The sequence below is a fragment of the Podarcis melisellensis genome, assembly GCF_964234715.1.
Source record: "Podarcis melisellensis genome assembly, chromosome: 15".
NCBI classification, from domain to species: domain Eukaryota; kingdom Metazoa; phylum Chordata; class Lepidosauria; order Squamata; family Lacertidae; genus Podarcis; species Podarcis melisellensis.
In genome coordinates this window covers 10,734,707-10,762,299 of record NC_138532.1, presented here as the reverse complement: position 1 = coordinate 10,762,299, position 27,593 = coordinate 10,734,707, and the positions used below count along the sequence as shown (strand labels likewise).

At 42.1% G+C, this 27,593-nt stretch overlaps 1 protein-coding gene across 1 annotated transcript in view; it reads right to left on the bottom strand.

The window, feature by feature from the left end:
* TCF7L1 (transcription factor 7 like 1) overlaps nt 1-18,866 on the bottom strand; it is a 66,688-nt gene extending 47,822 nt beyond the window's left edge. Inside the window, exons 1-3 of the mRNA XM_081890974.1 lie at nt 18,615-18,866; nt 18,385-18,448; nt 15,609-15,739 (exon numbers count right to left, since the gene is read on the bottom strand). Coding sequence (XP_081747100.1) covers nt 15,609-15,739; nt 18,385-18,448; nt 18,615-18,851 — 432 coding nt within the window. The 5' untranslated portion in view covers nt 18,852-18,866. The remainder of the gene's footprint in view (nt 1-15,608; nt 15,740-18,384; nt 18,449-18,614) is intronic.
* Nucleotides 18,867-27,593: the final 8,727 nt, after the last annotated feature.

Genomic DNA, 27,593 nt, shown 5'->3' with positions numbered 1-27,593 from the left:
CCAAAAATGCCTTCAGGAGTCCATGATTGTTACTCTGTCTTCAGTTTGTTAGATAAACCAAAAGGAAGTGACAGGGAATGAACATGTGGAACCATAAACAGTTTACAAATCATGTAATAGCTCTTTAAGAATTCTGTATCAAAGAAAGTAGAAATTATTAAGAAAAATATCCCTTCACTCTAAAGACAGCAATAAGGTGTGTGCTCAATCTGGCAGCTGAGTAAAACCACCTGTATAAGGCTATATTAGAGCATTGTGATTATGCCTCCATTCCAGCAAGTGCTGAAGTGAAGTTTTGTTATCTTTCACTCACATACAATCCCTCCCTATTACTTTTTAGATATAAAAATACAGAATAATTCAATTTTAACTGGTGCATTTGTGAGAGATATTAGGCTTAAAGAGTTCTCTCCTCCCCCCCCCCCAGAACGATGAAAGACTTTCCATCACTATAAACAGAAATATTTATTGAATCAGTAATTCCATCCAATCTCGTCCATCAGCATTAGACATACAGAATTCACGGGCTAGCTCAGTTGGTTAGAATGTGGTGCTGATAACGCCAAGGTTGCAAGATCACTCCCCATATGGGACAGCTGCATATTCCTGTATTGCAGGGGTTTGAATTAGATGATCCTCAGGCTCCCTTCCAACTCTACAATTATATGATTCTGTTTATTTCTCACAATATTTAGTTCTCAACTCTTATTTCCCTTCTACAACATACTCTTATGAGAAAGAGCTGCATCACTGTGGTTTAGCAGAAAGAGTGCTGGACAAGGAGTTGGAAGAATGAAGATTCATATTTTTATCCTGACTTAGATTCTGTTGGTAGCCACCTTAAAATAATTACAGGAATATATTTTGTAAAATTCATACCATTTTCATTATTAACAGAGACAGAAATAGCATGGGGGTATCTTCCCCAACCACAGCCTTCAGTTATAAGAACAAATAAGTTATATTGAAGGTGGTCTAGCTTTTCGCTGTGGATTTCTATTTATGAATAGATAGATTTCTGTTCTTAGTAGAAAACCTGTCTGCTATTTCATATGAGGTTTGTTTGTTTGTTTGTTGACTGAATTCATATAACGTCCTATACCTGAAGATCTCAGGGCAGTTCACAGAACAAAATCAGAATATAAAACCACAAATATATAATCAAAATAAAAACAGCAACCCAATAACTGCCCAAAAAAAAACATTTTAAAGGGGCATAGGATTGAAACCTACTGATCTGGTTTCCAAGCCCTATAAACAATTTTCATGCAACTCTGTTGATATTCTACTAGCCCTCAACCAGCACCCAAATCACTTGATCAACTGGCATTTTGAGAATGTGCATTGAGTGGGACCCAGAAGAGTGGGTCATGGGTGAAGAAGTCACATAACTGCCTCATTGTGTTCCCAGCTTATAACTTCTATTTTTATTTAAAAGACTCTCAGAGCCTTTTGCAAAAGCTGTGCTGTTCTCAAGGTAAAGCAAGAAGTCAAAAGTGGTAAAGATGCAAGAAAGGCCTATGGAAAAGGCAGGAACCACCCAAACAGTGCTCAGTATCACAATACTATGTAGGCAAGTTATTATTGCAAATTCACCTAGATGTGACAAGTGAGCCTCTTTCACACTAATTATGTTAGGCTTTTAAGGACTGACTAGCCCACAGTAGTGATTTATTAATCACTGATCAGTTCCATTAACTGACCTGAAAGTTATCTTGGCAGTGAGGGATCTACTGCAATGTCATATCTTCCCTTGCCACCCGGGTAATAAGAGAAGACTAGAAGATGGCAGAGAACTCCTTTTACTCCCCAATATAATTCCTCTCTCTTAAGATGAGACTGACAAATTCTCATTTCTGGACTGCTGGAATGATTAGTCTATTTTATACACTTGTTTCAGGATACTCCTGAAACAATAAATGGTTCTTTTGAATTCCAAAATGAGTAATTGTATTCTCCAGTTCTTCTTTCCCTGCTACCAAAGTCAGGCCAGGAGAGAAACAATGGCTGAGTTAAATAATCTAAACCAGCTGCACTGAACAACATACATGCACAACACTCCTCTAATGAGGCCGCTTAAAGTGAGGTACAATGAAGGGCAGCCTGAAGCACTTTGTTGCTGTAAGCTGAAATAGAATTGGGGGAAAACATCTTGTAGGTCTTCTTTAGCCAAATGTTCAAGGTAAATTTTTAACCAACTAGCATAATGTAACAGCAAACAAATGTTAAGTAGCAAGAAACATCTAAAAAGTATCAGCAGAAGTTTTCACCTTCTCTACAAGAATTTCAAAAGGTAGTTAAAAATGACATATTTTGAAATATGAATAACAGAAAAAGTCATAGAAAATTCAGTGTGATAAACCTCCACCAAGAGCTCTGTGCAAGAATGCTACAACACAGACGTGAACTTAAAATTAACATCACAGCACTCACAGGCATAAGGTACTGATGGGATTACCCATTCAAACCCCTAGTAACTTATGACACAAAACCAAAAAGTGGCAAGAGGACAAAAGAAACCTGACAATTTCTATGCTGTTTGATACATTTTTATTAATTATGTAAACAATGAAGCATATGGCAAGGCAGTACCTGCAGTATATAATATTTGATGGTATGTATAAGTCATCTTACCTTCCCTGCTTTTCCTTTTTTTTCTATCCCTTCCTTATTTCTGTTTAGTTCAACTATGTGCAGACAATTAAAGGATGGAAATTAAAATATGTAAAACCAAATTGCTGAAGGCTTAAACTACTGCTTAACTGTGGTCACCAATCTAAATGTAATATGCTACAGCACGTCATATTGTAACTGCTCCAGCACTTTCTCATGAGCCAGTTTACAAAACTTAAGACTTAAGTTTTATTTTAATTTTTCTGTTTGTTGTTATTTACATGCTGTAAGTTATGTTGTTATGCAACAAAGTTCATATAATTTGCAAATAAAAGCCAATAAAAATAAATTTAGAAAAAGCAAACATGATGGTGTGTTCATGCTATTTCCTACAGGAAAGAGAAAATCATACCGGGAAATTGTCTTGTATAGAGAAGTTGTAAGAACTTTAAAGACTTTTTTTTGTAACTTATAAAAGACCTTCTGATGCACCATTCTATGAAAAATATTCACCACAAGAAATGCAAGATATTTTATGGTCTGATGGGGACAGAATGTAAAGGTGACAATTTAAATGGCTGGCTTCAAGTACGATCAAGAGTTGCTCCACCTTATTTTGATAGTTTTCTGCTGAACAACAATGGCGTTTTGCTAAACTTGCAAATTGATTACACAAATATCCAGTTTACTCAAGCTGTCTGTGACAAATACAAGATGGATTCCAGGAGGGAGAGGTAGGCAAGCAAGGACAGCACTAGGAGCATGCTTCTGATCCAACTGGACTGCTTTTTGTTTTAATTCTATGGCTTTAAATGTATTCGTTTTAGAAATGTTGTGAGCCACTTTGAGGACTCTACTCAAAAAGTGGGATATAAAGCAAAATAATATTTATTTTACTTCCCCCAAAACCTTGTTTCTAAACATCAATATTCTCAAGTTCTCTTAAACAGAAAAAGATCAGCCAGAAGGAGGGGAAAGGTATGCACCACTAACAACACATACTCAGGGCTAGTTACCCCAACAGCTACTCTTGTCTAGTCTCAACCTGTTCTCTGAAAGCCAGATCTATATTGTTCTCAACTTAAGATAATAACAGGTGATGCCCATGTTATTCATCACTTGGCAGAGCTATGTTCATTCCAAAAGAGAGAATGTTCTGTTAACCTCACTGCCGCAAGATAAGTAAGCTAATCTACTTTAGTTGCAAGAGAAGGAAATACCAGAACAATGGAGAGAGATTTGGAGAATATAGTGTGAGTAACACAATATTTCCACACTGCCAAACACCTGAGCTCCTAAGCATCACGCACTAACCCTCTATCAACAACAATTGCTGCTTTCATATATGATTCCCAAAGGAGGATTTTTCTATTAAGCTCTTCAGTCTATAAAGTCACCATGGTACCACTGTACTCTTAAGCAACACTGGCCTGGTTTGTATGTAATGGCAAGTCAAAACCATGGTTTCCCATGAACAAGCAGTGCGCTAATGCGAGCTCCTTTATTGCGTTCACCCCTTTTCTCCCTGTGCCATGAGGAAACAAACCAGATCACTAACTTAACATTACAAGCAAACCAATGCTTGTGATTTCTCCCTAAACAAACCACAAATGGCAAACCAAGAACAAACCTTGACTACTACTTGTGGTTTGCTTGAGAAGAAATGAAAAGTTAAGCCAGTGTTCACGTTCCTTTACTCTCAGTGCAGCACAGGAAAGAGAGGGGCAGGTACAATAAAGGAACATGATCCAGCACAGGGCTAGTTTTTTGTCTTTTGTTTAGCTAGTTTTTAGTCTTCAGTCAGATAAGTTTTTATACAGTTAATCATACTCTGGTACTTTTGGGGATGCTTTGAAAAACCTCAAAGACTATCGGCAAGGTCAAACAGCTCTGTGAGCAAGCAGAAGATATCCTCCCCTGACTTGGAGAAGACGAGCAGTAAGCCAACACTTAATTATTTGAGTTGCTTTAACATTCGTGTCTCTTGGCCAGGAATACACAAATCAAAGTGATGGTTCAGGCAGGCAAACAGGAATATAATTGCGTGGAGGCATGTCCCATGAGGAACAGCAGACCCTATCAACCATACACAGGGCTGGTTCAAGTCATGGTTTTAGACCATGGCTTACCATTACAGAGATTGATTTAGGGCATTGGGCGCCAAGTGACACAGAAATTTGAAAGACAAAAGTCCACCCCTGACTGTTATGTGCTAACTGGACCACTGATGATGTTAGAGTCTTTAGAACTTCAGAATGAATTCTGATATTCTCTCTGAAAGCCATATAAGCAAAAAAAAACCAAACACCTAGCATCTGTACCAGACTTATAAATTGTCATGATCCGGGGAGTGAGCAGCAACAGTCCAGGGCCAGTACACCAGAACGAGGCAGTGGTGCTGGTAGCAGAGGCAGTCCAACTGGCAGGTCAGGAATAAGTCCAACAGAGGTCATGAACAATAGAAGATCAGGATGCAGGATAACTGAACCGCAGGACCTGGACCTGGACCTTGGCAGAAGACCACACTATGGCAAAGGCCAAGGGGGAAATGCAGGCCTTATATAGTCCTCCTGAGCTCGCTCCCAGCTGCAGCGCATCTCGTCACCTGACTGCACTTGCCAGCCTGTACCTGATTCCGATAAAGCAAGCACAGCCAGAGCCTGATTCCTGCAAACCCTGACAGGTTTCCCATTATGTAAATCACCATTTCTCAGATCTCCTGTGACAAGTAAAAAACAAACAAACTTCCAGGTGACCAAGCAGGGAAGTTTTTAAGCTATAACCTAGTTTGTTGGATTTTTTACCTTTTAAGTTATCAATGTATAATACCACAAATTACTAGTGTAAGCATGTGTAAGTAAGCAGACATAAAACTTCTGCAGACTTATTCTGCATGGCAAGTTTGCACATAGCATTAGAAAAACATTTCCATTATATAGATTCTAATATCTCCTAGAACTATGCTCTTGTAGCCACTGTAGCTCAGTGGCAGAACATTTGCTTTGCATGCAGAAGGTTCCAAATTCAATCTCCAGCATTTCCCGGTAGGGCTGGGAAATTCTAGAGAGCTACTACCAGCAAGTGTAAGCAATACTGAGCTAGATGGACCAATGATCTGACTTGGAATAAGGCAGCTACATGTTCCTATGCAGAGTAGTAGAGAAAAGGATTGCAAATATGACTTTGAACAATATGTAACTCTCCACACCCTTTCCCAACTATAGCCCACAAGGGATTATATTAGTCATAATCCTACGTCAGTGAAGTTTACAGAAGCAAAGAGGTTGAGTGAGGGTTGTAGAAAACAATAAAATATACGGTAGTTTGTTATCACCATTGGCTATGCACATCCACCACCCAATTTATGTTATACCACTGAGTTACAGGAAAATATATACTGAACTCCCTTGACAAAACTACATGTGAACTAAGGTTTCAGAAGATGGGGAGAGTTACTAGTATATTACTAGCTGTGAGCATCATCTGCATTTATTAAAACTGCTATTATTAGAACAAATTGTTAACAGAGAGAAAGGTAAATAAGAACAATTTTCTTCCTCACCCAACCCACTATTGCATTTATGAATTGGTCCAGCACCTGCACAGACTCTCCCAATTCTGATAACAATGAAAAGGTGATCAGCATGCTGTTGGCACCACACACCCAATTCCTTTTTCTTTCCCCCACAAACTAGTGTTGAAGAAGCTGTTTGAACTGCCCTCACAGTCAAGAGTCACAATTAGGATGAAACTCATCTGTAGAAAATGTAACTTCAAAAAAAGAGACATTGCACGTACTTTTGTAAACCAAGAAATCTTTAATAAAAATACATTTTTTTTTTTAAAAAAGAAGAGTCACAATTAGGGTTGCCATATTTCAAAAAGTGAAAATCCAGACACAAAAGTTGTTGAGTTGTTGAGCTATTTTGCAAAATCTAAAGAAAAAATGAAGTTTTTGAGCTATTTTTAAGGAAATCTACACTTCCGGACATACGGCACCCCTAGTCACTACTGCTCCATAAGTTGGGTACAGACTTCTCCCACACCTTTCCACATTTACTTCTATTGACCTCTCCAGCTAACTTGACTACAGAAAGTTAACACACTCTCCAGTTCTTTTGAGTTCACTCCTGCTACTCCCAGATTGAACTTCTCTCCCCATTAGTCTATTCAGACAGCATCCCCTCACAACTTTCCACAACTGATACTGTGAAATAATCATCCCCTTTAGGAAGGCTTAAGTGTCTCTCACTCCCAGCTGGCAGGAAGCAAGTACATGGCCTGGATGATATTCAGGAAGCCTAATATAGCACAGCCCTGTTTGTTCACAGTGCCTATTTTAGTTATTGGGTCTGTGGAAGGAGAAGATTAGCACCATGCTTGACTTGGCTAGTGAGGAAAGTGCTGACTTCATGAGCATGCATCTCCGCAAAGCAGTACACCTCACAATTTGAGAGCCTGGTTTATTTATTTGACGTAAAGGAAACCAGAACACTAAAGCACAAAATCCCACATTATTGTGGAAAGCTTCGATTGCACAATTTGCATTGCTATGCTGCAAATAAATATTTATCAAGAAAGGAGTAGTTAGCCTGCATTATGGTACTGATACAGAACCTTTTAGAAAGTTGTTAGAAACAATGTTAAACTATCTGCTTTACTAGTAGTAGAGGTTCCTTCCACACAAACCGACATCCATGCATCCAAATCAGAGTCTTAAGTTACAACAGAAGAACTTTCCCAGAGCACCCTCATTCTGCATTTATTAGGTAAGAAAGCAGCTGCAACTCATCCCAAAAAACATTTTTTTAAATGCTACTCAGAACTTGGGGTTTATCTAATGCCTGAAGCAGTTACAGAAAGAATAAGAATGTAACAAAACAATAACTCTAAATAAGAAACAGACTTTTTACCAGGAAAAAAGAGAAGGCTTCCCCGGAGACAAAGCACTTAGGCTTCTATCTAACCTTCTAAACCCTTTCCCAACGCGAGGCACTCAAAAGAGCAGAATAAATTAAAATAAAGCAGCCAGCAAAATCAGCTCCTCAAAGCACAGCAAGGGACTTAAAACATGGATCAATTCCAAGTTCTTCTATTATAGTTGCTCCCAAAAAAAAACTTTGTCATTTGCAAATGACATTCTAGTGGGCTCCAGCTACGTATCAGTGCCACACATCGCACTATCACTACATCTAACCTAAAAGTTTTTCTTTTATCTGGTATCTTTAGGGAGAAAATCCTCAGAATTCTGCCCTTCCAATCTTACACAAGCAACTGCTGTCTGTGCACCCTTTAACAGGGTGAACTGATAGGTCAGTGGATGCAGAATATGAATAGAGTTTCAGAGATGTGTACATTTTGCTACTCTTGTAGGCTTGGCAGCATGGGTGCCAACTTGATTAAATATTGGGGAGCTCAGGTAAGCCCCACCCTGCATATGACACAGTGCACACACACCATTTGAATGTCAATGCCATCAACTGGGGGGGAGGTCCTGGCCCCCTCAAATATTTTATTGGGGGACAAAGATCCCTCTGCCCCTGGGATTTGGCAGTGATCCTGCAGGATATGAGTTTAAGTATATGTGGTTGTAATACTGTTCAATGTGGCTGGTTTTGCTATGAATGCTTGGCTGGTAGAATTATTGTAGGAGACAATGAATGTTGTAGTGGTTGTGTAAACGAACGATGAGTGTGACACTGTGCAAGTGATTATTCTTCATTAGACTTGTTAGTCTGCTGCAGAGTTCTCCAAGCGACTTACAACATATTTTAAAACATAAAGTGGTACCTCGGGTCAAGTACTTAATTCATTCCGGAGGTTGGTTCTTAACCTGAAACTTTCTTAACCTGAAGCACCATTTTAGCCAATGGGGCTTCCTGCTGCTGCCCCGCCGCCTGGAGCACGATTTCTGTCCTCATCCTGAAGCAAAGTTCTTAACCTGAAGCACTATTTCTGGGTTAGCAGAGTCTGTAACCTGAAGCGTATGTAACCCGAGGTACCACTGTATATGATTATATTGATACATTCCTAACAATACACATGCAATTCATAAAAATATATACAAAATCACACCTCACAGCAGTCGCAAGAAGCTTTGGCAGCCCAATGCAAGCTTTGGGGAACGATATGTTTTTACCTGGCTTTGAAAAGATTTCAGTGAAGGGGCTATGTGAACCTCATTGGTTGTTTTAATAGTGTGTGTTATGTCTGCTGGGAGTTTGTATCATGCTGCTGAGTAGTTTTCTCCAGTATTAGTTATATTGATATGGTTTTATGGATATTAGGGATTTATGTATTTTTTGTAAAGTAAATAAGCTGAATTTGCACTTCCCTCTAAATCTTTGTATTTTGCTTTTCAACTCACAGAAAGGCTCTGCAGAACTTCCAATGACCAGAGGGGTAAAGCTGCTTAATGTAATTTTCTTTAAAGTGAGTTTCGTCTTCTAATTGAAGGTAAGGGACATTGCAAAATCAAATAACCATGTGATCTCTCAGTTTGGACATTAACTTCTATTCATAGATGAGAGCAGGAGCAAAACAAACAGAGGGATCCATGCTTATTGTCAAGCTGGAATTCTAGTCAAGCAGTTTCCAACTACTGAGGGATAGCTCCCCAACCCCTAGCCAACATCTTCAGAGTCTTTTGTCATGTGCTTCTGGCTCTAATCTATGCCAAATTATTATAAATTTTGTGAAAATGAAGGTATGTTCAACATATATTACATACTGAACAGAATTGCAGCCTTAATATTTATAACTTATACAACAGTTTTGTTTGTTTTCTCCATAAGGCATATAATGCTCAAATACTTGCAGAACCAAAAGTCTAAATGTTAACGGACACAATCAGAACCAATCTCATGAAATTACTTTAATACTAGATGTAGTGGTTCTCACACTGGTGTAGCAGGATAGGGTGGCAAGTGTGACAGGAAGATTGAAGGACAATCAAAGAAACATTTAAAAAAATCAGTGTAGCATATTTTAGTAAACTATAGTATCAAAATGATTTCTTTTGTTTGCAGACTGTGGGTAAATATATTTTCAGAATGAGATGAAAATCATCAAGTGATACTGACAGCAATCCTAGTTGTGATCCAGAATCACCGTTCAAACAGAGAGCTGAAGACTCGTTTAATTTGACACCAGTAAAAGGCCCACGCAAACCTCCCAAAAATAAAGTTTGTAGACAATATGTGGCTAGCTATCTGAGTCTCAGGTTCACATAGATGAAAAGTTCCTCAGCCTATGTGTTTGATCTGCAATGAGAAGTTTTTTTCTTTTCATTTTAAAATGTATTTCTTATCAATAAAAAATTCAATGTGACATGAGTAATTTTTTAATTTTGAAAGTGGCCCAGAGAAAAATGTTTGAGAACCACTGCTTTAGAGACTGCTAGATCACAAATGTGACTGCCCAACAACTTGCTGGGTTTCATTCCCTTCAAAATCAATGCTCCTGCCTTTATTTCCTTTTCTAGATGAAACCAGCATTTTAAGTTTTGGTATGAATGTTTTCTTTATTTCTTTAATGCAGGGAATATAATGGTTGTACATGCTGGTACCAGGACATTCATGAGGCAGCAGATTCACTCATGTTAGTGACAGTAGAAGCTGTCTCTACTGTATCAACAGGGCTAACCAGACATACTCCTTTATGGCAATCAAGGCGGCCAGACCTCCTTCAATTTTCAATTTTCAACTAAGAAAATAAGATAGGTAGGTAGTTTAGAGACTTTATGGTACAGCAGGAACAAAGCCTTACAGTACTGAAGAGTGGTTTCTTTGACATTTGACTAATAAAGCAGGTACTTCTTTCCAACATGAGCTACCAAAATTGCAGAGAACTGATCTTATATTATTGGACCTGCAGCAACAAATTTTGCATTGCAGTGTACGAAGGAGGTGCAGAACCACGATAAAACAGCAAGAATAATTAAACACACTAGGCTACCTGTATTTAAATGATGTAGATGGCAATCCTAACCCCACTTTCCTACTAGGATAAGCCCCAGACAACTTAACATGACTCACTTCTGAATAGACATGATTTTCCCATACTGTATATTTTATAACTTCCCAGTGAGAAATCAAATAAGACTGCCTGCATATTTTCACCAATATCTCCATTAAAAATATGGCACAAAACTTAATTTATCCACAAAAATGGAACATCCAGGGAAGAAAGTCTAAGGCTCTTTTTATCCCTGCTAAGTATCCTGATGTTCAAGCTTCTATCACATTTATTGTATTTTTATCCCACTGTTCTACATGGAGATGTGTCTCTCAGAAGGCTAACACATTTCCATTAAAACAATTACAATAACTATACAAATAAAATCATGATCAACTACCAGCAAACAAAAGAACAAAAATAGCGGTAGCATCTGATGCATGAAACTGAGGAAGAAGTTCAAAGTCTGGCTGCCATGCCACCACAGAAAAGACCCAAATCACTCTGGCTACCCGCCTTATCTCTGAAAGGCAGGAGAATACTAGGCAAGAGCCAAGTACAAGATATTAATATATGGGCAAGTTCTTGTGGGAGTAAGCCTGCTCCCAAGCCATTTAGCTGTTAACAATAATGTAAAAATGCAGTACAGTGCTACAAATTAACACAGCGTTTCCCACTAATACTCATACAAAGCTGGCTAAATTACTATAGGTTTCCAGCATCTGCTCATTATTAGGGACACAAAGTTCAACTGACTAGGTGTTATAACAAATTGGTCAGCTAAAAAATTCCTGGATTACTTGGGCATAAAGTTATATTCAATATGAGTACTGTACTTAAAATCTGTGGATACCTGCCACCATCTTAAAAGCATTCCCCCTTCTCTTACACACAGGGGCATGCTTCTGGGATTATTGCTTGCTATAACACATGCCTACATCTTATTGAAACAAAGAAAAGTACAGTATACTGTGGTTAAGAGCGGTAGTCTCTAATCTGGGGAACCGGGTTCGCGTCTCCGCTCCTCCACATGCAGCTGCTGGGTGACCTTGGGCCAGTCACACTTCTGTGAAGTCTCTCAGCCCCACTCACCTCACAGAGTGTTTGTTGTGGGGGAGGAAGGGAAAGGAGAATGTTAGCCGCTTTGAGACTCCTTAAAGGGAGTGAAAGGCGGGATATCAAATCCAAACTCTTCTTCTTCTTCTTCTTATACAGTATACAGTATACATACATGGGGGGTCACATTCCAGTGATCACACCTAAACCCAAAACTGCATGTAGTCAAAACACATTGGGTTCAGTCGCAGATGGAACTGCCAAAGTCTTTTTCCTGGACATCCATCCCTTTTCTTTCTTTCTTTTCAATTTGCCCTGTGTGTTCAGCTGAATGGGTACCAGTTAAATGCGCATAAGTTGCGGGCTTAGGTACTATACTTTTTGCCCCAGAGCTACTGCTTCTACTCATAAGAAATGTATGCAAATAAAATCAATTAATTCGTTTATTCAACTAATACTCATGATTAAGCTACCGAGGTTTCTTTAATTGAGTGACAGCCTTATTATTTTAAAACTTTCTGGCACTACCAACATCTCAAGAAACAAAATAAAAAATAATAAAAACCTTCTAGTAGCACCTTAAAGACCAACTAAGTTTGTTATTGGTATGAGCTTTTGTGTGCATGCACACTTTTTCAGATACTTGTTACATCTTAAGATTTATGGATTAGTCTAAATGGAATTTCTTACTCTTCAGAATGAAGCAGTAAGGCTGGTGATCTTTGATGGGAGAACATATCACAGATAAGGTGTTCATTGCACAATTCAGAATAATAATAGGTTTTTGTTTAAGGACGCAGGCAGGGAATCCCCAATGGCCATAATACACAATGAGCTCCTGAGGGTTATGGCATTTGCAGAGTTTGGAACTGGAGTTGGGACATTTGGGTTTGTGCTTAGGGGGATTCAATTTGCTGTCTAAGGCTTGGTCAATTTCCTTAATCACTTCTTTTAATGTCGGTGAGGACACACAATGTCAGCCCATTAACAGCTTTTAAAAGTCTTAAGTCTCCTGCTTAAATGAGAAAAGCAGTGCAAACAAGAAAAGAAAGGTTGCAGTTAAATTTGCCACTGTGTAGTAATCCTTTTGTTTGTTTGTTCCTTTCCAATCAAAATTTAGTCAAATGTTAAGTCATTGCAAAACTTACTTCCCTACCCCTATAAAAGTAGGGAGGGGACAATTCAAAATATGGCAGAGATTTTCTCTTTTAACCACTCACTAAAGAAATCTTTTAGCAAAAACAGCCAAGTCATGTGGCACTTTAATAAGGATAAAATTCTTTATAATATATTCTTATAAAGTATTATAATAAATTTACTATTCTTTAAGATGCCACAAAATTATTTGTTGTTTTTGTTAAAGATATGCTTACAGAGCGGTTTGGTGGGGCTTCTTGGTTTCATTTTTTGGCCTTTTGCTAAGCAAGTTTCTACAGGACAGAAATAAAACAGTAATTGCATCAAGTTCAAAAAATATGCAAATTTGCTATATAAATCAACTTCAGTGGAACATTGTAGTTATAACTGTGTGCAACACAAGCTTTAAGGAAAGTAGCTTCTTTTAGAGGAAGAAAGCATTAATAATGAGTTTATGACCCATAGAATCATAGAACTGTAGAGCTGGAAGGGATCCCTGAGGGTCATCTAGTCCAACCCCCTGCAATGCAGGAATCTCAACTAGGTCATAAATGACAGGTGACCATCCAACATCTGATTAAAAACCTCCAAGGAAGGAGAGTCCACTACCTCTCATGGGAGTTTATTCTACTGCTGAACAGCTCTAGATAAAGCACTACAACAATATAGCCCATTCTTTTTCTATTGAAGCATTTATATTGATTCATTTTGTCTTCCATGAAATATGCATGATATAAAAACTAAAGCTCAAATATAAGGAATGAAAACAGCTTTTGAAATTCACAGAATCAATGACTTGCAACTTTAATTAAAATTGATAACAGCTATCAGTGCAATATTTCACTTCTGTTCTTTCAAGGAAATATCCTACATGCTTCAAAGTTATTTATCATCAAAGTTATTACTCAAAAGTGACCAAACAGTCCTCTTTAACACTGATGCTTACTCTTTGTATGTCTATTGCTATGTTTCAAGCAGCACCTAGATTTTGGTGCTTTGATTGTTTATTTTGAATTGGTAATATTACATTGAAATTGATAAGCGTTTGGTTTCTTGTATTGATCAGATAGTTGTTCACTTGCTGCCCCTCCAGATGCTTTGGTCTACAATTCCTATCATCCTGACACTCTCAACCATGATAACTGGGGTTGATGGGAGTTTAATCCAAAACATTTGGAGGATGCCAGATTGAAAAGGCTGATGTTACAGTTAATCTTAAACATAGTAAAGTCACCTCCTTTCTTGCATACAAATTCCTCTTTTCCATCTATCAGAATGTACCATGATGTAGCATTACATCTGTAGTTAATTTGTTTTAAACTGTTTTTAATGCTGTATCCCGCCCTAGGACCTTCTGGTGAACAGAGTGTAATAAATGTAATAATAATAATAACAATGACTAGGATTAGCTTTAAAAAGAACTTGCAAACCAGCTCACTCTTGGTCTATCAATGATCAGCAGAGTTATATCTGCATAAAGCCCTAGAATACCCTGCTCATCATTATCTGTAGTTATAAGTTGTTATTGATTGATATTAGGAGGACTGAAGCTTAGTTATACAAGGCACTTCTTAAACCCTTCTCCCAATAGGCAGACCTTTAAATCCTGTTGGAGAAACTTTGGTACCTCCAATAAGCACAACTAGAGATTGTTTCACTAAGAAAGTAGCTATAACTTTTGTTAAATAAATATAAGCATGTTGAAACACCCCTTACACCCGTGCAACCAAGTTGTCATAAACAGCAAAGCAATCAAGAGATTCTTATGCCATTCAATGTTTTTATGTGGTCATATAACAAGTGCAGGTACTCACTTCCAGACACTGCCTCAGCAGATCATATTCATTAAGCATCTTTGGCCACCCACCATGAACTAGTCTAAACAAGAACCTCCATGCATCCAGTTTAGAACACCTGGATACACAGCAGGGGATTCTAGATGGCTTGTTCTAAGAAACACACATATTTTACACAGGTCTGTTGAGAATCACTGTTAGGATGCAAGAACCGAGAGTGCATCCCAAAACATGAGCAAAACTCCTCTGTTGGTGCACAATGTGTGTGATGCACAGTGATAGCATAAGTTCCCCAAGATGGCATGCCTAAACTAAACAAGGTTTCTTTGGAATGCAGTTTAAAAATGAGTGCTATAGAATAATGCTTTTAAGTTAGCTGATTTCATGGCAGATAAAATTAGCATCTCTTATTTGCACTCCAATAATAACAAACTTCCTCTCTAAGCCTATCAGTACCTAAATAGACTTTAAATGTCATTCGCTGATATTATTTACTTCAACAATGGCAAGGGTAACTTCTTTTAGATCTAATCCTTTCAACTGAATCCTAAATTCACACCTTTCCCTCCCCAGAACTCTGATCACAAATAAATGAACTCCACAGAAAAATTGAAGAAAGATTATGAAATTCGCACATTTCTTGAGCCTATCAACTCTCTGTAGCAACAGCCTACACACTCATTTAAACAGTGAAATTGGGTGGTGTAGGGAGAGAAAGGATAAAACCCATTAAAACAAATTTTATCTTCTACTCAAACAGATGAAAACTCTTCAGCACTGTAAATCGTTAAGTTGAAAATGAGCAGAGAAATTATTCAGGAGATTGCCTATCTCCAAACTTCCTCACTGGAAAAGAGATATCTTTAACATTCCATGCAACAAGAGTTCCCCTTAAATGATGTTTATTATTCTGTGATATCAGCAGTAATGCAGAACTCTTCAGTGGGGCAAAGGGGCATAAAGGAACATCATCTATCACAATTCAGCTTTATAGAAGAGGAAGGAAAACTTTAATCACACCAATATCTCAAACCAAAACAAAGCACTTACTGTGCGAGCACCACCTGGGGACAAGGCTCCACTGGGCAGGTAGGGGCTTCCTAGTTCTGGGATCATCAAGAAGGGATAACCTGGATAGTGAGTCCCTTTAAAGAAGCCTCCATCTTGCTGTCTTCTGATTACTAGGGAAGAAAAAGACACTTAGCTAAATACACTCAGAGTAAAGGCTGCAAACACAGTTTGTTTCAAAATGCAGCCCTAGGGATTAAGGAAGGTAGGGTTAACTAGAATTACAGAACAGAAAGAAATAAGATGTGAGATTTACAAACCAACTAAGGCATCTTATGTGTATGTGCTCTATTTTGCAGTCAATATAGCACTCAGGTCTTACTTGAATTGACAGTATTTACCTGCAACTGAATTTATGCCCATGCAACTGATGTACAGTTTTGTTTTTAAAAAGGTAAAGGTACCCCTGCCCGTATGGGCCAGTCTTGACAGACTCTGGGGTTGGTGCGCCCATCTCACTCAAGAGGCCGGGGGCCAGCGCTGTCCGAAGACACTTCCGGGTCACATGGCCAGTGTGACAAAGCTGCATCTGGCGAGCCAGCGCAGCACACAGAAACGCCGTTTACCTTCCCGCCAGTAAGCGGTCCCTATTTATCTACTTGCACCCGGGGGTGCTTTCGAACTGCTAGGTTGGCAGGCGCTGGGACCGAGCAACGGGAGCGCACCCCGCCGCGGGGATTCGAACCGCCGACCTTTCGATCGGCAAGCCCTAGGCGCTGAGGCTTTTACCCACAGCACCACCCGCGTCCCTACACAGTTTTGTTTTTACTTGGGGGCAAAACAAAACTCCCAAGTAAGAACAAAAGTATACATATACTTCTGCATGTGATATTAGGCACCTACTTCATACTTGGTAACAGCTGGGTTTCTGTGGTTAGTAAACATGACCTCCAGATGACCAAGCAAGGAAGCATTACAAAAAGTAATGGGGTGGTTGTTGCTGTTTTATTTTTAGGTCATAAAATACTGAAATGGAATGCAGGGTACTGAAAACCCGCTGCGTACGAAAGGTTACTAGAAGACAATTGCAAAGCTGACTTACATTATTAAGTCACAATGAAATCAGGAAGATATGTGTCAATGTTAATATTTTTAAAAATCTGTACTATCAAGTAGATAAAATTACACCACTGCATTACAGGTTAAATCTTTCAGGAATAACTGTTTTCTTAGATACAAGCAAACACTAATGTGGATTACAACTTCTACTGCACTCACAGGTATGCAATTAAACTAAAGTGGAAGAAGCAAAGAGAGATGACATCCCAAAAGGGTGGCTGAAAGAATATAAAGCATAACAAAAATGATTTAAGGCAACAATCAACAAGGGAGTAATTCCCACTGAATTAAATGGGATTTATTTCTGAGTAAAGATGCTTAGGTTGGGTTTTTAATTTTGGTCAAAACCCAATCTATGTTTTCTTATTCAGAAGAACCATTGTTTTCAGTGGAATAACGCTTCCAAAAAAATATGCTTTGGATTGCAATCTTAAATTGTCTATGGGTTGTGACTATTAAAAAAGGCTGAGTAACCAAAATGTTATTTGGTAAGTACAAATATTGGTGTACAAATTCCTACTCCCCCAATCCAATATCTCCAATCTTTTTTTTCCCTTTTCATAAAACTTCGAGTTTCTGTATCTATATGGAAGTATATCCTCCTAAACCCAAAGGGGCTTACTTCTATGGAAACCTGCAATCCCATGTTTACTTGAATTCTGTAGGGCTCACTTCTGCATAAACATGCATAAAGTTCTGCTATACCTCACACTAACCCTAAATCTGTTTATTCAGAAGTAAAGCAACAGATCTGGCTAATCTGTTATAGGAAGCTCAAAAAATGATAGACTTACTGCACACTCTTATATGTTTACTCGGAAGTAAGCCCCACTGTACATAAACGGGGCTTATTCCCAGCAAGTATTGATAGGACTGGAGTCCTCCTGTGGTATAACATACGTCACAATAATCTTGAGAAGTACCACAAGATCTTCTATTTGTGTGTTTCCCCAAAGGCAAGGACTTCAACAGGTCTAACTCCAGAGAAATTTTGCCACTTAATGCTGGCTAAAAGTGGTCCCAACACCAGCATAGCAAACCCGATCAGGCCCCTATAATCCCATTAATTCAAATAACCCTGGGTGCAATCTTGCACCTACTTCCTTTACGGACTCATCTCCATACAACTCAGCGGCTGTTATCTGTGGAATCCAAAGTAAATCCCGCTAACTGGAACCCTCTCTCCCCGTAAGCAGGATCGCAGCTCCTCAGTCAGATGATAGGCGCTGTTTACTCAAACGCAAAGGCCTGCCGAGAATGCCTCGTTAAATTTTATGGCAGCTCAACTTGCGAGCAAGAGAACTTCAGGACGGGGAGAGAGAGAGAGAAGCAGCGACACACATACAAAAAGCGCGTCGCCCTGATTTCAAATCTCGACTCGCGATTCAGGGCCTCTTTCGAGTCAACACAGGATCAGGGCCAAAAGGGGGCAGCAACAAAAGCCAGCGAGGAGACGGGACGGCGCGGCCAAGGGAAGCTCCTCCTCCTCCTCATTCCAGAAAAGTGAAGGCGAGGCGGGGGGGAAACGAGGAGTCGTCGTCGCCGCCGCGGGTCCTCCGTCTTCTGAGGAGAGAGCGCCATCTCCCCTTCTCCGCCGCCCCACAACGCTGCCTCCCCCCGCCCCCCTCATTTCGAGGTTGGGGAGGGGGGAGCAAATATATATTATATAGAGATAGATATTTAAAGAGGGTTCCTCTACCTTCGGCTGGAGAGTCCCGCGGCTTCTGGAAACTTTCCCGGGGCTGCTGAGGCGGCCTCTCCGCCTGTGGGGGGGGAAAAAGGCACAAAGGGGGGCGGGTTGAGGCGTTTGCTTGGGACGAAGCCCCCCCCCGCCGCTCTCCCGTCCCCCCCGCCTCAAAACAGCAGCCTCCCCCCCTCACACTCGCTCTCTTTTGTCGCCCGCCCTTCCCTCCGCCATCAACTTTTTACCTCAGAATCGGAGCCGGAGGCGCTGCCGCCGCCGCCGCCGCCGCGGTTCTCGGACTCGTGCACGAGCGACGACTTGAGCTCGTCCAAGTCGCCGTGCGCCGAGCCGCGGCCCCCGGAGCCCTTGTCCTGCTCGTCGCCTTCATCCTGGAAAGGGATGAGCTCGTCCGGGGCGCCCAGGTCGTCGCCGCCGCCTCCGCCGCCACCTCCTCCTCCGCCGGCCGGTTGCAGCTGAGGCATGGTGCGGCGGGGTCCCGGTGCGGCGGGGGGCCGCTCCCCGCACCCCGCCTGCCTCAGCCCGGCCTCTCGACGCAGCCCCGTCCCGCCGCCGCCTCCTCCGCCCGAAGAAAGTTTTGACACTCTCCGGAAGAGAGGAAGGCGCCGAAGAGCTCCTCTTCTCCTCCTCCTCCTCCTCCCTCTCTCTTTCTTTCTCTCCTTCTTTCGGAGTCGAGGGAACGGGATAGGCGGGAAAAGGAGGAGGTCGAGGGGGAGGCGGCACCCCGGAGGGGGAGAGAGAGAGGAAGGAAAAGGATCCCGAGAGTTGCTCCGACGCAGCCGCTGGCGGGGTCCCCTGCCTAGCCCACCCGGGGAGGGTCGGGAATGCGAGAGCGAGGGGCCGGGAGGGAGGAGGAGGAGAAGGGGAAGGGAGGGAGGAGGAGCTCCCGCTGCAAATTGACACCCCCCCCAGCCAGCGGTGGAGGAGGGGGAGGGTTACGCCCCCCCCAAAGTGACGGCAAGTACACCCACCCACCCGCTTCACACGCCCCCCGCGCGATCACTTTCGCCCGGGGACCCCCCAGCTCGGCTTCACTCGGGTTACCCTGACCCACTCCTACGAACGCATGTCCTCCTTCCCTTCCCTCAAAATTTTTATTTTATTTGTTTTTGAACTACTATAGGGGGGTTTCAGGGGACGTGCAAAATAAAGTGGGGTTCAAAAAAAGGGGGGAGGGAATTGGAGCCCCCTGTGTTTTTGTGAACGCCCCTCTTCCCGCAGGGGGAAAAAGCCGCCCCCTTACAAAAAATATATATGATGAAGGCTCTGCTCTGCTGTGTATTTAAATGAGCCATAACCAGGGGACTTTAGTTAAAAAGGGGAAAAAAATGTTTGCAGCCCCATCCCGGGCTTGGTTGTTTTCAGAAGGCGCAATCCTAAACACGCTTTACTCCCATTTAGTTTAGAGAGGTTTGCTTACTCAAAAGTAAATGCTATGGAATTAAATGGGATTTTACTCCCTTGTCAGTAAGGGTTAAGCTTGCAGCCCTGCTTCCCAGTAAAGGGAGGGGCTTTTGTTCTGCAAGTCCCACAATGGCTTTCGGTGGGACTTACTCCCAGCTAAGTTTGCATAGGGTAGGTGCTTGGCAGCCTGATCATCTTGCATGTTTCTACAAGACTTGAAGTCTCAATGCGAGGCTTCCTTGCCAAGTACATGTGCTCTGAATTGCAGACATAATCCCGCAATGTATCTGGCAGTACTGTACTTATACCTGAAACTCTCAGGCACATTCCCCAACATGTTAGGCACTTCACAGGGGAAGGTGGTAGGGACACAGTCTGCTGGCATTTGTGCATCTTGCATGTGCATTAGAATCACGAAAATATATCCAACCTTTTGCTTCTAGAGACTTGTGGGAGTGGGCTGAAACTAACTAGAATAATTCTGCTGCAGGGTATGTGTTGGAAACCAGATTTTTAAAAGACATTCCCCAAAGTCAAAACGGGCAGAGTTTTACAGGTGACAGATACAAGAACATGAGATTCTTCCTAGAGCATGCACAAATGTTGTCTCCCTCGCCTTGCTCTCCAAACTCGCATAAAAAATAATTATCTCTTCCCTTGCTTTGATTTATCTCTTCAGACTCTTAAAGGCTACTTGTGTGTTTGGTGCTAGCAACTGCCTCCTGCCACACCTGCATTGATTATTGAGAGGCGCCCCAACTTTAAACCTCCAGCACCTATGATTTTAATCGGATTTCCTCAGCTTTCTTGCTTCCGTTAGAGTAGTTATGGGGAACCTGTGGCCCTCCAGATGTTGCTAAACTACAACTCCCATCAGCCTCAGCATGCATGGCCAATGGACACTCGCCTCTTGGTCTCTTGACAGCCATGTGTATTAGCCTTATGGTAAGTCTGACCATTAATCCATCTAGCTCAGGGTTGTCTGCGCTGACTGCATAGGAGCCAACTCCTAGGAGCCAAGGTCCCTTCAGCCCCCCCCCCCAATAAAATATTTGAGGGGCTCCCCCCCCCCAAGTTGATGGGCATTGCCATTCAAATGGGGTGTGTGTGTGTGTGTGTGCACCATGTCATGTGATTGTGCAGGGCGGGACTTACCTGGTCCCCCCCATATTTTATTCAATTTGGCACTCCTGAATGACTGGTAGCTGCTCTCCAGGATTTCATCCAGGGGGTTTTCCTGGCCATACCTGGAGGTCCCAGAGAGTGAGACCTTCTGCGCATACAAGGCACATTATGTACCACTGAACTATGGTCCTTCCCTAAAGACTGCGCCCACAGTAAGAGAACAAGGCTGCGGTTGCACCATACATTTATAGCACCCCTCCAAAAATTCTGGAAACTAGTTTACCTCTCATAGAACCATAATTCCCAGCTACACTTCCCAGAATTGTTTGAAGAGGTTTGAAATGTATGCAGAGCATGCAGCCCAAGTAAATGAGCAGCAGGGACAGCAGCAAGGAGTAAAGGGCTCTGCCCCAAAAGAGGGCAGTGTGTGTGTGTGTGTGCGCGCGCGCGCATGCCACTTTTCCACATAAATGTGCCCAAACTAGCTGAAAACACATTTCTCTTTTGAGGGAGAACTATTGTTCCTTCCTCTCTATCTATCTATCCAATTACAATAACATTCTATTTCATTTCAAAACTTGAAGTTGACCATCGAAATAGATACCGGTAATTCATTTTGATGATATAGATAATAACGTTTTAAATGCATTGTAAAATGAATAGTCATTAAAGCATATCAGCTGATATCAGCTAGTTAAAATCAACCATAATCAGATGTGATACACATCTCCAGTGCAATCATATATTCAGAACTGACAGACAGTGTGTAGCAGTGCTAGCAATTAAAAGGCAGTGTTAACAATACATTGGTGGAGGCACCTTGCTCAAAGCACCCATCCCCCAAAAAACTGGGGGCCAGCACTGCTACAGGAGTTATGGAACAGCCACCTTGCTCTCAGCAAAAAGTGCACTGGAGGCTGTGAATACGCTATACCTTTAAAGCACACCCAAAGCACATTAAAAAAACCCCAAACCCGTCCAATAATTCTGGGCACTGTAGTCTAATGGTTTCTGGGAATTATAACTGTGAGGGGTAAACTAAAGTTTCCAGAATTCTTTAAGGAAAAGAATGTGTGTCAAATGTGCTTTAAGGGTATTGTACAATGCTGCTCTCTATGTGCAGTGTAGAAGCAAGGTTTTTTAAAATTTTGGTTTCACAGGAGCAGTAGTTAGAAAGCAAACAAGGGGTCTGAAAAGGTGTACATGGACACAGCCTACCACTCCAGCCCTGGAAAACATGCAAGTCCAGCAGATATTGAAAAATCACAGGTATTTTAAGTGTTGCAGTACTGAGCTATTAAAAATATCACAGTTTTCTTTTCCAGCATAATCATCAAAGTTGAGGAATTGTGTGTTTAGGCATCTGAAGCTTTCTCAGGATTGTGCCGTTGAGAAGAGATGTACCACCCAATCCTATGCATGATTAGTTCTCTGAAGCTTTTCCCTAAGAGTTCCCTAAGATTTATAGCCTTAGTACAGTAGATTCATTTTATTTTTCTATTTATTTTTCTTCAAAAGCCAGACATTGAGACAAACCCCTTGGAAAAGCAGTCGTATTGAAAAACCATTAAATCTGTTAATGTACCACAACATGTAGGTGAATTCTACATGTTATCTGCTACCCATCTGGATTTGTGCGCGTGTTGGCGAAATGGTAACCTTTGGGGTCCTGCTTGGGAGGCCTGACTTCACGCAAGGAAAATATTTTGCTCCTGCACACAGGAAATCTAAGCCTGCGTCATAGCCATCTATGCAAGCAGTGACACGAGCACTTTTATCATGTGAATTTGGTGTCAGAATTTGGTGACGAGGTGTGCGGACATTAACTACTTACACAAGCACATGTTGAACAGTGATCAGGGTACAGGGCCGTCTTACCCATGGACGCTAGGGGTGCGGGGCACCCAGGCGCCGGGCTCTCAGGGGTGGCAGGTTGAGAGCCCAGGGCCCAAGAGCTGAGTTCGGGGAAGAGCTCGCCCGTCAGTCGGAGCGCCACGGCGGGCTCTTCTGCTGCAGGCAGCTCTGCGCTGTGAGTTCGGGGGCGACTGAGCCAGCGAGATGCTGAGGCAGCTGGCCGGCTCCACCCTCCTGTGTGCCTGGGACTGGGCAACCTGGGGGGCGCCGGGCAGATCTTTGCACCCTGGTGCTGCATATGCTTAAGACAGCCCAGTCGGGGTACATGCAGTGGCCTGCGAAAAGCCGCTCATCATGTGGCCAGCTATAATACACATGGATTCACTCCATTCCAAAACTAATTTCTGGTTAGGTGAGCTGGCTCACACAGCCCCTTGGAATTCGATTGCTCTTTATTGTGTGTGCTGTTTCACTCACTGCTGATTGCATTCCCATGTAGGTCCTCTGAGCCGCCTCATTTAAATGGCTCTCACTGAAGATTCAGGCCTAAAGATGAGCCTCACTGCTATTTAGAGCTAAATTGTATACATTTACTCCTCCAGATTACATTTTGGAGTTTTTCTACTTTTGTCACAGGTTTACTTTGGTGTGTCAACAGGTTGTTGTTAAACAATAATCTCTTTTCTTCTTCTTCTTTTGCCTTAACACGCAGAGAACACCGAAGCCACAAAGATTTATTGGTATTTTTGCCACGTGTGAAATTGCAGCACAGTGTCCAAGACAAATAGTGAAACAGTTTTCCAACTGGCAAAAGAAAGCAAACATGGTATCCCAGCTTATCATGCTCCAGGTGTAACATTTTGCTGAATAATGATGGCAGGAATTAGCTGACTATGCATTTACTTCATTTTGGCAGTGGCCTTGTTCTAGCCTTGCCTTTTCAACCCATCTCTGAAATATTCGGGGTGAGGAGTGCCCACTGAGACCCAAGGTTGTACATGCTCTTAGGCCATGACTGTATATTTTAACTTTTACTTTCTATGGAAGGACTGCTACTCAAAACATTATTTCTATAGTGTCCAATGTGTCTTTAAACCATTTCCACAACACTCTGGAAGTCATGTCTGTCTTCACCTGGAGAGTAAAGTGAAAAGTACTCAACACTTTTAGAGCCTGTTAAGAGCTGGGGAGGTATCACAGCTTAACAGAACACATGCTGTGTATGCAAATAGGTTTGATTTCTGACATATATATATTTTGGTCCTAGGTGATGTGAATGTTTGCATCTCTGGAGACAATATTGGGCTAGATGGACAGATATTCATAAAATGCCTGAGGTATAAACTCAAATGAAAATAGGTTCTGGGCAGGGCACTGAGTCTAAATGTTTGGAATTATGGCCATGAAATTATGTTTAATTGCTTTGTTTTTATGTTTGAAAATCTGGCTAGACAGAATAAAGTACTTTTTCAATGCAGCCTATAGTTAAATGCTGGAACTCGCTCCTGCAATAAGTGGTGATGGGTGCAAACCTGGGTAACTTTAAAAGAGGATAAGACCAGCGGCGTAGCGTGGGTTGTCAGCTCCCGGGGCAAGGCAAGTAATTTGCGCCCCCTAACCCCTAACCTGCTGCCGCTGCCAGCTTCTTCTTGCTGCTGCCTGGACTGGGGTATTTACGGTAAGGCAGCCACGGCGGCAGCAGCGGGTCCGTGTCAGGTGATCTGAGGTGAGTTGTCGCTGGCGCTGCCGCCCAAACGATGCCGCTTGCCCGGAGGAGGAGGAGGGCAGAGAGGCGAGGAAAATGCAACATGGCCCAGCAGCTGCAGCAGCAGCTGTGAGGAGGGGCTGCTTGGCGCGCCCTCCGTGGCCCTGATGTGCGGCGAGCGCTGAGAGCCGCTGCCTGCCGGACGCCTTCAGCCCGGACGCGCGCACAGCTTGTCGGTTCCGCGAGACATGGGGCTCTGCTACAGCCTGCGCCCGAGGCTCTTCGGCGACTCCGGAGGCGACGAGCGCGCCCCCCCCCAGATGTTGCACCCGGTGCGGCCGGCCCCCCCTGCACCCCCCACGCTACGCCACTGGATAAGACAAACTAAGGAGGGGGGTGTCTATGTTCTACCTCTACTGTCAGAGGCAGAATGCCACTCAATGTTAGTTGCTGGAAATCACAAGTGGAGAGAGTGCACTTGTGCTCAGGTCCTGTTTGCAGGCTTTACGTAGGCATCGGATCGGCAACTGTGAGAATAGGTTGCTAGACCACATGGACCAGTTGACTGATCCAGCAGGCTCATCTTACATTTTTTGTTTGCTTATTTTTAATGTTGGTAGGTCAGCTGGTAGAGCATGAGTTGTGGGTTCGAGCCCCATGTTGGGCAAAAGGATTCCTGTATTGCAGGGGGTTGGACAAGATGACCCTCGTGGTCCCTTCCAACTCTCAGTTCTTTGATTCTATGATCTGCCCCGCACCTCTCGGTATCAAAGCTCTCTACAGAGCTTGCAGTTTAGAACAATAACATGTTGGGTTTTGATTAAAAAAAACAGAACAGTGATGCTTTACGTTGTGAACTTTATCTGGAAAATGCCTTCTAAATAAAAAATTAAAAAGTGGACGCGCAAATACTCTACAAATATTTTTAATAATTACATTTATTCATTTAATTTGTGCACTTGGAATCTAGAAACAGTTTCAAGTTCAAACATAAAACATTTGCATCAATGGTATTTGTCCTTGACTGATAAACATGCATACACTCAAGCTGTTAGTTAACTATAAGAGTTCAGTGATATTTACTCCTTAGTAATTATACATGGACTTGTAGCCTGTTAAGATCGGACTTGTTTCACATTTGGTGGAACTTTCTTGTTTTAAAAGTATTGATTAGTAATAATCCACACTGAATACAAAATGGCGGAGGATTATATCCAATTCTATGTCCAATCAGAGTAGACCCATTGAAGTGAATGGCCATGACTACCAAGTTCATTCATTTCAATGGGTCTGTTCTGAGTAGAATTTAGTTGGATACAGTGCTATGTATACAGAGGAGTCCTATATATGTTTGTCTATGATTGCTGCTATAGATGAGAGTTCAGGAAGTGATTTTTTTAAATGTAGTTGCCAAGTGGTGGAATAGCCAGAGACAAAGCTTTGGCAATGTATCTATTTTACAGCTGCAATGATATTCTGGGCCAGGCCCTGGACATAATCACTAGCTCTTAAAAAGCAGTAGAAGAGGATGCAGCAGTTTGGGAAACAACGGCAGTGGAAAAGCCAATCAACTCATAGGAAGGAAATGGATCAGTGGCGGAATTTTGGAAAAGTTTACGATGATTTATATCAGGTGTGGGGGGGAACCTTTGGTCCTCCTGATGTTGCCAAATACAACTCCCATGAGCCTCAGCAAGCATAGCCCATGACCAGGGGGATGGGAGTTGTAGTTCAACAACATCGGCCAAAGTTTTCCCACCCCGATACATATATTGCTGTTGCTATGTATGGTACTGTACAAAATACAAGAGGGCAAGGTCCCTTCCGTGAGATAATAGCAATTTATCAATCAACACGGGAGAAACAGGAAAATGAGAAGAAATGGAAGCAGGGGTGAAGGTGTATGGTCCAGGTTAGGGAATCTGCAGTCCTCCAGCCGTTGTTGGACTACAACTCCCATCATCCTTGACCACTTATCCTGCTGGTTGGGGCTGATGGGAGCTGGAGTCCAACAGTGGCTGGAGGATCTCAGCAGCACCCCCCCCTTGCACACACTGAGGAAGAGGACTGCAGCCTTAGGCTTCTTTACGGCCGGGTATGGGAACTTGGGGATTGTGCCAAAGGGTTCACAAAATAATGATCATGCTCGTTATTATTTTTATCACACTGGAAGGGCAGTGTTGTTCTTGGGCCGTATTATGTTTTGCTGATTTAAAGGCTTAGTAGTTGATGCTGTAGCTTTTCTGCATTAATAATAAAGTACAAAGAGTCAGACTTTTGTGGGGAATGCTCTTTGCCCCCCCCCCCGCCTCTTTTTTTCCCCGGAACAGAAATGTATTTGCTATTCAACACTTTTGAAATATTATTTTCATTTTTGAATATTTATTGTTCGTATTTGCATTTGTATGCTCTCATGAATGCCTGCTGAAATTTCTCCAGAGGAGGAAGTTGAACTAGATGACCCTCATGGGTCCCTTCCAACCCTACAATTCTATGGTTGTTGTTTTTTTGCAAATATACATTTTCAGGCATCATAGGCTACATGCATTTTCAAACATGCACCACTACCCCCTGCTGGCCAAATTATCCTCTTCTGACAGGCCTTACACAAACACAAACACACACACGTGCGCGTGCACACACACACACGTACGTTCATAATGTATACATATTTTTAATATATATCTTGCCTTTCTACTGTTTAGGTGTCCAGGGTGACTTCCAAACTTCTTTGAAAATAACTGGTATCAATCTTAGTGGGGCACTTAAACCTTCATACTGCCCTAGAACAAAGGAACAAATTCCCTTAAGTCCATGCCAAACAGATCAGACCCACTGAGACTTTCTTCTGGTGCATAGTGCTTGTGCCACCTCAGTGTTAGTAGCAGGGCAAAGGCGAGAGACGTCCTCCCTGGAAGCACCCACCCTACAGACCAGTTTTGGAGCAGAGCACATGCAAACATCTGGGTTGGATTAGTTGGGCAGTGATTAGAGGCCAAGCTTGGCTGCTGCCACCCATGTCTTCCTTCAGACAACTGTCTTGATGTCAGGTATTTATTTATGTATTGCACTTATATTCCACCTTTCTTTGCAAGGAGCTCGAAATGGCATACATGAT